Source organism: Belonocnema kinseyi, chromosome 6 (assembly GCF_010883055.1).
Source record: "Belonocnema kinseyi isolate 2016_QV_RU_SX_M_011 chromosome 6, B_treatae_v1, whole genome shotgun sequence".
NCBI lineage: Eukaryota > Metazoa > Arthropoda > Insecta > Hymenoptera > Cynipidae > Belonocnema > Belonocnema kinseyi.
In genome coordinates, this window is record NC_046662.1 from 99,330,658 (window position 1) to 99,341,457 (window position 10,800).

The 10,800-nt window shown below is 35.9% G+C and overlaps 1 protein-coding gene across 1 annotated transcript; it reads left to right on the forward strand.

Annotated features, from left to right (window-relative positions):
• The first annotated feature begins 2,241 nt into the window (after positions 1–2,241).
• LOC117175517 lies at positions 2,242–6,180 on the forward strand. The gene is made up of 2 exons (XM_033365224.1): positions 2,242–2,307; positions 5,446–6,180. Exons 1-2 carry the CDS (start codon positions 2,242–2,244, stop codon positions 6,178–6,180), a joined length of 801 nt encoding a protein of 266 aa, XP_033221115.1.
• Positions 6,181–10,800: the final 4,620 nt, after the last annotated feature.

The window sequence follows — 10,800 nt, forward strand, 5'->3', positions numbered from 1 at the left end:
TTTATTCATGGAATTAACAGGAGTTTGTCTGTCAATATTGAGGACTGAAACTAATTTTAAAAAGCTAGGCAAGTCCAACATTACCATAGCTATAGTAAAATCCAGAATTGAACTCTTGGATCAAGGATGAGAGATATGTGGAAATTTACATTTAAAAATTAAAGCTTCAACGACCACGGCAGAACGCGAAAGACTCGATTATTTTAGTAACAATAAATTCCTACAAATTGAAGATGCGCATCTAAGTGCTCACGATTTTTTAATAAATCAATTAGAATTGATCACTCCAGCAGTTAGCTCGAATGATAGTTTAAATTAATCACAGTTTGTTCGACGTGATTTTTTTATCTGTAAAACTTCCGCAAATTACTTTACCTGTTCTTGCTGGGGATTATAAAGACTGGGATAATTTCAGAGACTTGTTTGATGTGCTAATTATTAAAAATGATTCCTTATCAAATGTAACTAGGTTACATTATTTAAAGTCTTCTTTCAAGGGCGAAGCAGAACAACTTTTGAAACATGTAATAATTAGTGATGCTAATTTTGTTCCCACATGGGAGTCGCTAAAGGCCAGGTAAGAGAGCACTTATTTCAGCTCATTTACAAGAATTTTTAAGTCTCCCGAATGTATCTAATAATGTTTTAGAAGATCTCAAACGATTACGCGATACTACCAATGAGTCTCTGGAAACTCTCAAAAATTTACACCGCCCAATTGATAATTGGAGTCATTTATTAGTCTTTTTAACAACTAAATGCATCTTCCACCTCTAAATGCCGCTTATGTAAGAAAAATCATCCATTGTTTAAATGTTCTCAATTTAAAACATTGTCAGTTGAAGGACGTAATGAAGTTGTCACTCGCCATCACGGTTGTTATAATTGTTTTACGCCTGGTCATAGGCCTTTTAACTATACAAGCAGACTGAAATATAGTAAATGCGGTAGGAAACATAACATCATGTTGCATGTAAATAATTTCGAATCTATCACATTGCCATCAGCTGACACTACGTCTCTACATTCTCCATTGCCAGTTCCGAGTTCTTCTACTTCACCACATAACGATACTGGTAATGCAGCTCAGGTGGCGAGAGCAAATTATATCTCACTTAATAACAACTCAGAAAATGATGTTTGATTCCATTACTTAAATAGTCACTCAAATTTATCGCGTTCAACATTACTAGTAACAGCAGTGATTACCTTGAGAGCTGATAACGGGAAAGCTCATAAATTTAGGGTTTTATTGGATCAAAGCTCGGAATGTTGCTTCATTTCAGAAAGAGTGATGAAAATTTTGAATCCTAGTTTCGAGAAGGTTAAAGCAATAACTAATGGCGTTGGTGGAGTTAATGTTGGCTCTTCAAGAAAATTAGCTCGGTTAAATTTGCTTTCCACCGAGAAAAACTGTTCTAAAGTCCTTATTCAAGCTTTAGTATCAATTCATCTCACCTCTTATACGTCACCTGAAAGACCTGATCCGGAAAATGAAACTGATTTGCCTGAATTGAATTTAGCTCAATCTACCATTTTTTGATGGGTCTTTTCAGGTCCAGTTATGGAAAATAAAATAGTGACAAGCATGCCACTTACAATATATCAGAGTATAACTTCTGAAGTCTTGCATGAAGACTTGACTAAGTTCTGGGAATTGGAAGAACTCCCTAATAGAGACCCCCTGATTGACGAAGAAAAGTTTTGCGAGGAACATTTTTTCATGACGCACCAACGCGCAAACGATGGACGCTACTTAATACGATTACCATTTAAGAATGAGCCCCAATAAAAATCTGTGCCTCCTTCTCTAAAGCAAAAATCGTATTGGATAGGGTTCTACGACGATTGACTGTAAATTCAAAATAGTTCCAAGAATATTCGGCTTTTTTGTCTGAATATGAGAAACAAGGATATATGGAACATGTGAGAGAAGAAGAGCTAGATAATTCTATTCAGATTGTGTATTTACCACAGCATCCGGTTTTGAGAGAAAGTAGTTCTACTACTAAATTAAGAGTTGTATTTAAAGCATCAAGTTTGACTTCTAACCATACTTCCTTAAATTGATACTTGCATATTGATCCAAAGATTCTAAATGATTTAGTTTCTATTATATTGAACTGGAGATTCCATCGTCTTGTTTACAAGGCTGACATAGAAAAACTGTTTAGACAAATTTTGGTAGATGCTCGTGACTGCAATTATCAGCGAATTTTATGGTGCTCACCTGATAACAATATGGTGGCCTATCGACTTTTGACTCTCACTTATTGCACTGCCTGTGCTCCTTACTTGGCTAATAAAGTAATTAAGCACTTAGCTTTAGCTAAAAGTATACTGGAAAGGAATATTTACGTGGATAATGTTTTGTTTGATGCAGATACTAAAACACAAGCCAAGGAGAAGTGGCACAGGTATCTCAATTGTTGGAAGCTGGTGGCTTCCACTTGCGAAAATGGGAGTATAATGATTCAGAATTGTTGGAAGATTGTTCTTCTGGAAAGAATGAAAGGGCTATAGACCTCCCGTCAGGTGAAGTTGCTTAGCTCAAAGTTGTGGGTTTATTTTGGTATCCTGAATCTGACTCATTTTATTTTAAGGTAACTTCCCCTTCAGTGGAGACTCTAAGTAAGAGGATTGTTCTTTCTTTAATAGCTAAATTATATGATCCGATGGGTTGGTAAACTCCAGTAATACTAGAGGCTAAGTTATTGATGCAGGAGCTTTGGCCACGGAAGTTCGATTGGGATGAGAAGTTGCCCAACGACCTTTAGATTCATTAAAATTTAAGAAATTTAAATTAGACCAAAATACAAATTTAAAATACCATTTAACGTCTAATAATCAAACTGATGCAAAATCCTGTTAAATAAAACAAGAATCCAACGTCCAAAGTTGGACCACAACGAATAAACAAAAACCAAAAATCCTATTGTAATCTGAAAAAAAAACAAAAAACATATAAAATTTTCGGACAAAAATAAAAAATAGGAAAGAAAAATATGAAGGCAGCCAACCACATCCCCTCCCTTCTCTTTTTCTTTCTTTCGTCATTTTTATTTTTATATTGATGCTTGACAATTGGAGAAAGAAAGGACTTCTGGGAAAGGATATAAGATGGACTGATATTAACACTAAAGACACAGTTCTTGCAAGATGTTATGATTTGAGAAAGATTTACAAAGATGGTTATACCTCAAGAATAGTTATTTCAACTATTAATACTCCCACCAAATTTTTAGAACAAAATTTTAATTTGATTCTCAGGGACTCTATCACAACTTCTAAATATAATATCAAAAATAGCTGGGAATTTCAAAAAAATATAATTCAAAAAAAGGTTCCGCATGACCATGTAATGATTTCATTGGATATTATTGCAATGTTTCCGAGTATACTCCTTGAATTAGTTGAAAAGGCAAATTTAAATAGATGGGCTAATATAAAAACCCGTACTCGATTATGTCAAAAAGATTTTATTGAAGGGATAGTTTTTATTATGGAGTCAACTTATTTTAAATGTAATGGATCTTTCTATAGAACTAGCGATGGAAGATTTGGAGGTTTTTATTTTTGGGAAATTAGATTTTGTTTTGCCTTTTTTATTTTCGGTTTGTCGACGATACCTTATTATGTGTTCCTCTAGAAAAGTTACAGATCTTCATTGATACTTTTAACCGTTTTCATCCAAAACTTCAATTTACTCATGAAATAGAACAGAATATAAAATCAGTTTTTTGGACATAGAAGTAATTAAGGGTTGGGATGGTAATCTTATTACCAATTGGTACAGAAAAAGTACATCTTCAGGTAGAATTTTAAATTTCCTTTCTGCTCATCGCTTTCAAAACAAAATTGCTTTCAAAACAAAGAGATTAATAAGTTGTTTGTAGATAATCAGAAAGAGTTAAGGAAATATAGTTCGTTTAACACTTTTGTTCTTCCATTTTTTGGTAAAATTTCTAAAACTATTGAACTTATGTTAAAAAATGTTTTAATTCATACTGTTTTCCGCATTCCATTTAAAATGGATTCAGTGATCAATTTTTTCAAAGATCCTTTAGATAATTTTGAAAAGGGTGGTGTTGTCTATAAGATCACTTGCAGGATCTGTAAGATGAATTACGTGGGACAGACTGGCAGACTTCTTAATACTAGGATAGAGGTGCACAAAAGTGATGTTTGTTTAGGACGCTGTTATAAGCGTGTTCTTGCCAGACATACAAAGAAATTTGTTGATGTTGACCATGAGCTTGACTGGGATAATGTTCAAATTTTGCATAGTTAAAGTAATGAGAGAAAAAGGGAATTCATGGAAATGATTTATATTAAAAAACAAAAAGTTATCTTATAATTTGAAATCCGATTTGGATGGGCTGAACAAAAGTTATGCTAATATGATTAATTACATTTAACGTGGCTGTTTCATGAATTCTGTTTTTCTTTTACTTTCTCTATTTCTGATGTAATTGTGAAATATATTTATATTGTGTTTACAACATATTGGCCTACTGACTCTCATTCGATTCTCAGGTATCAAAGAGAGAGCACCTGTTCGTGGTTGCTGTCAATTTCTACTACTTAAATTATTCTTGCCTTGATAAGGGCACTGTACGAATACGGAAACGTTGGTAATGTAATTTTATTTAGTTATGTTTTTCATTTTTATTTTATTGTAATTTGATGATAATAAAAATAAAAAAGATGAAAGAAGGAAAAAGAGAAGGAAGGGGACGTGGTTGGCTACCTTCTCACTTTTCTTTCCTCTTTTTTGTTTTTGTCCGAAAATTTGATTTGTTTTTTGTTTTTTTTCAGGTTACAATAGGATTTTTGGTTTTTTTTTATTTGTTGTGGTCCAAATTTGGTCGTTAGATTCTTGTTTTATTTAACAGGATTTTGCAGCAATTTAGATTTATTGGTCTAATTATCATAATACTTTAGAAAAACTAGAATCTCTGAAAGTTACTAGATGGACTGGTCAACTTCAAGAAAATTTAAATTATGAGCTTCATGGATTCGCGGATGCTTCTTCTAAAGCTTACTCCGCTTCTGTTTATCTTAGGATTCTCAGTGAAGATTTAAATAATGCTCACATTAGCTTATTAATAGCTAAATCTAGTGTGGCCCTTTCAAATACTTGTCAATTCCACGCTTAGAATTATGTGGGGCAGCCTTGCTTGCTAAGAACTCAAATTCCTCATGGATACGATGTCGCTTGAAAATTTCCCCACTTTTTTTCACACTGCTTCAGTGACTGTTTTGGCTTGGCTCGGCAAGCATCCTTCAAATTGGCCAGTTTTTGTAGCTAATAGGGTTTCGCTAATTCACAAGATAGTCCCTCGCGCTAGATGGTGATTTATCTCTACCAAGAAAAGTCCAGCGGACTGAGCTACGAGGGGAATCTCGCCGGAATAGATTCTAAGTCATCCTTTATGGTGGCAGGGCCCACCGTTGTTAAAATTGCACTCAACAAAATGGCCAGATCATCGCTTCAATTCTTCGAAAACATCTGACTTAGAACCACGAGTTCAAGAATGCCATCAAGTATTGAGTGAAATCAAAGGTCCATTCGATTTAATGTTCAAATTTTCCTCCTGGCCTAAATTGCTCCGAGTAACTGCTTATTGCAAGAGGTTTGTTGATGCCTTTCATTTCAAATACTCTAAATGCCTACAGTCTAAACCTCAATGTTTGCCTCCTTCGCCCAGTACGCTTGAAATCCAAAAAGCCGGAATATTTTGGATTAAATATGTTCAAGTTAGTTCCTTCTCGCTTGAACTGCAGGCTTTGAGACAAAACGAGGGAATTGCACAAAATTCGCCTCTGGAAAACGTAAATCCATTTTTTGATGCTATTAAACTCTTACGATTAAGAGCAAGGTCACGGCATGCTCATATCAGCTTTGATGAGAAGCATCCCATAATTTTACCACAGCATCCCCTGAGTAATATGTTAGACGTATATGCTCACATTAGATCCCTACACGGTGGTCTACAATTGACCTTGCATAAGCTCAGGCAGCGATTCTGTATCTTAAGAGCGCACCCTCTGGTTGAAGGCTTAATCAAGGATTGCTTCGAATATGCGCGAGAAAGAACGACTCTTTCCCAGGAACTAATGGGGGCCTTACCTGATTTTAGAGTAACTCCTAATCGCCTCTTCACACATACAGGATAGATTATGCAGGCCCTCTTAATGTACGCTTTGCTCCTGGAGGTAGTAACAAAAGTTACGAAACTTACGTAGCACTTTTTGTTTGTTAATGCACGCGTACCGTACATTTAAAGCTCGTGTCTGACTGTACGTCTGCTGCCTTTCTTGACAATGGCACGACATTTCACGGGGCTGATAAAGAATGAAGAAATTTCATTTTGAAACTCAGGCTTGATAGTAATTTACGTAATGAATTCGCTAGCGAAGGCACCTCGTGGCATTTCATACATCCATCTGCACCTCATTTCGGGGGTTGATGGGAAGCTGATGTTAAGAGTTTTAAACACCATCTAAAGCGAATTGTTGGCGCTCACACTCAAACTTACGAAGAGTTTTCTACTCTCTTAACGCGAATTGAAATGTGCATAAACTCCCGCCCTATTGTTCCACTTTCCAATGATTCAGAAGTCTTTGCTTATATCACAACTGGACATTTTTTATTTGGTACTCCTTTGACCAGTATTTCCGAACCATCCGTAGAATTCACTGCAGAGAACCGTTTAATACGCTGGCAATTAGTACAACAAATTTCTGAAATTTACTGGAGAAGATGGGGTATTGATTACATACAATCCTTGCAGAAACGCTACAAGTGGTTCAATAAAACTCTAAATCTCATGATCGGTGATATTGTTCTCATCAAACATGATTCGCTAACGCCATGTCGATGGTTATTGGGTAGAATTACTAAATGTTACAAGGGAAAGGACGATTTAGTACGACCAGTTCGAGTAAAAACTGCCAGTTGTGAATATGATCGACTGATTACTCAAATCTGCCTCTTACCTGTAAAATTGAATGACGAAAGCGAAAAATAAAGTTTAATGTGAAGGTATATTTAAGCAAATCGTGTAAAATAAGCAATTCTTCTCTTTGTTAATTTATTCGCACTACTACTGTACTAATGGATCATGGCGGGCGGTTAAGACATATGGGAAATTATTTTATTACACTTTACACTAGCTTACACGGCGGGCGGCATTTATTTTGTTATTTAGACGTATTACACTCGAGGCGGCCGATATGTTTACGAAAAGCTTCGCAACTTGTAGTTCAAGAAATTTTTGCACTGTGAGTTTATAAGTGTAACAAGTAAGTGTATGATACAAAGCAATTAAGAAAAGACAGTATGCGAGAGTACGTGAACCGCGACGGATCGTTCTCTAGTTAGTCTAGTCCTTCCTGAGAGTTTTTGAAGGAGGATCTGAAGAAATGATTAAAAACTTTAGTGTCTTTCATGATGGAGTGAAATAGGAGTATGATTAAGAAGGTCTTAGTCTGCCGGACTGAAATTCGTATTAATAAATCGATAGTGGCTGAGAATACTGAATTTTCATTGACTTTGCATGAATCCAGCAAACTCTTATTTAAACATTTATAAAAAACATTCTACATAATTAAAAACTCGTGACGAATGATGAATAACGTAATTTTATCCAAAAAATGAAAAATAAATCAAGGGGGCAAACCATCCGTAAATATATTTAAAGTTGTGCTAAAAATATTTAAATTAACAGGAAATTTTTTTTTAATTTTGCACTTAAGACAAAAATAAAGTGTAAGTTTTTCAGCAAAATTTTTTTTTTTTAATTTATGGGGGTGGCCACCCCTAAAACTTTTTATTTTGTGTCCATCCAAAATTAATACAAAAATTATTCGGGGATAAAGCACCCCTACATATTTTTAAATGTGCTGAAAATTGTCTAATTTATAGGAGTAAAATTATAAAAATATATTTTGTACTTGAGACAAAAATAAAGTTGGGTTTCGATAAAAAGAATTTTTTCAATTAATAAGGGTAGCTACCTCTAAACTCTTTTTATTTCGTGTCTATGATAATACTTATTTTCCATGCACCAAAAAAATGGGGAAATTAGTTTTATAACGAAGCAAGTAAGATAATGTCCATCCAGGATGAATAAAAACTTAAGCGGTGGTAAAAAAACCCTCAATTATGTACACAATTTCAAAACAAGTCTAAAATCGTGCAAAAAAAATCCAAAGAAAATACGTGTTGCAGACAAAGAAGAAGATGAAGGTATTCATATATTTTTAAGAAAAAAGAGCATTAAAGAGGGTAACTGCCCCTAAACTATTTTTATACAAAAGAATCATTAAAATAATTAAAAAGCATACATAGTTTATAGACAAATAAAATACCGTCAGGTCATATTTACAATATTTTGAATTCTAGACAGAATATCGAAGATGTATGTATCGAACTTTGAACAATAATGATATTCGTCAAAAGCTTCCCGATAGTCAATCCAGGATATTGACAGGATGCGATGATGGTTTGCTGCGTCTTTACAGACGCACCTGTCAATTAGAAGGTTCTCTCCGTAGCTTCCTACACCTTTTTTCGAGTGACGCAGTTCGTAAATCTGTCTTCACACATGCTTAATTTTTCTAACAATTCTGTCGCTTAGGACAGTTGTAAAGATCGTATACAGCGTGTATAATAAGTTATTGGCCTTTAATTCCTTGGGCTAGATTGATACAAGTCGCCTTTTTGGTAGGAGATAATGCGTCGTTACACCCGCCACCACGGAATGAACGTCTTCGCTTTTAAATATGAGGTCAATATGCGGTCCAGATGTTGGAGCATAGAAGTAAACTTCTTCCACCAGAAGTTCTTAATATCATCTGGTCCTGCATCGAAAAAGTTATTCGTGCTCCTAAGTGCCTTTTTCACCTCATCGCCAGTGATTGATGGACATTCGTCTTCAAATGTTATGAGGTTGTCGCAAACGTGCTTGAAGCGGATTATAATATTAGTATCCTCTTTCATATCCAGTGTTTTCGGGATCTTGAATACCTCTCTCCAACAAGTCTCTACTTCGTTGGGCTCAAGTGTATTTTTGAGAGGAACAGGAAGATCGCTAAAGAGATACGATGGGTATTGTCCTACTTGCGTTAGATTTAGATAACACCCTTATTTTGTCAATAATGTGCTGCTTGATTGTCAGAAGCTTTGAATTGCTTATTTTATGATGGTAGATCCTCAGTTCTTGGGCGAGCTTTCGAATCCTTTCCTCGAACGTCAACTAGATGTTGGGTAGTCAATGATATACTGAATACGGGACGTTTCATGTCTTGCCCATTCAATCATTTTGTTGAGCTGATGCAAGCTTCTTTTGGTCTTTTATCCTATCACCCGTTTTAACCTTCGATTTAAATCAGTCAAAGCTCTTGCAGCACCATAAATTGATTAATTGGCTAGACTTTTCCGAGATATACTCACGAAGAAAGGTATTTATTTAATCTAGGTCTTGGGGCTTAGGAGAAACCTTGCTTTTTTGCATCACACTTCTGCCTCTATCTCTCGCATATGGATGACCTGAATACTTATGCTTCTGGTAAGAGCAAAATTCAAAGTGCTTTAATTATTATCGTCAAAGAGTACACGGGAGAGATTGGTATAGAATTTGGATTGGACAAGAGTGCCAAGATTCATCAAAAGAAAGGAAATATTATTGGCGTTTCCAATGCCCCTGAGCTTGTGAATATATGTGTAATTAGACATCTTGACACTGGAAGGACCTATAAATACCTGAACCTGCCCCAAAGCCGCATTTAGGAAGTACCATCAGTGAAGAAGTCTCTCGAAAGCAGATGCAATCATCTTCTTTGACAGATTTGGTCTTCAAATCTGTCGGCGTCGAACAAGGTATCTGTGACTAATCTTCTTCCCGTCCCGGTTCTACTGTACTCGTTTGCGGTGGATCAGTCGACGAAGAACGAAATTAGAGTCCATGATATCGCCACATGTAAGATCATGCTTATGCATAATCGAATTGTTCTAAGCTCGTTGAAAATGAAGGAGATCCTCTCCAAAAAATGTTCAGGAAACACGAGATGATTGTCAAAGGAGCGTTCCTTTACAAATCCGTAGAGTAAACGTCTAAGACACTCGGCCTGAACTTTAACATCAGAATTGGGGAATTTTTATTACTCAATCTAAATGCTTTACTTCTAAAAGCCGTAACATTTTATGTCCAGAAGTTCCCAGCTATAGGTGCAGAGCGTGTCATGCGCACGCTAAGTACCTAGAACACATACTATCCGGGTGTAGCACTCACACGAAAGCGACGTATCTCCGCAGAAATAGTGAGGCCCTTAGAGTACTTTATTATCAATAATCAATTGTCTAAAACGGGAAGTGCCAAGTTTTCTGGTACTACGATTTTCTGTCAGAAGTCTCCGTTGTACACTCCGTTCTGCAAGGCTTTGAGAAATGAACTATATTACTCTTCGAGGTGCAACGCCATCACTGCTTCATAACTTTAAACCCATTCACGCGTGCAAAAAATATGCCGAGACACTTGCGGGATGGATGTAGAAACCTGTCATCCTTGAATCACTTCCTGTCCTGAAGACACACGAGGGTTTCACCGGCTTGTCGTAATTTCATCGTGCCCTGTGGCCACTTATCTCATGGTCAAGAGGCGTGGCCATATATGTAATTTTCAGCGGTTTTACTGCACCCCGGTGTTGTTTTTAGATGATAGTTGCTCCCAGTGGGATCCCGCGGTTTATAATTGCTTGAAGCATTCATGGAATTTTTTAGTACATAAACACACA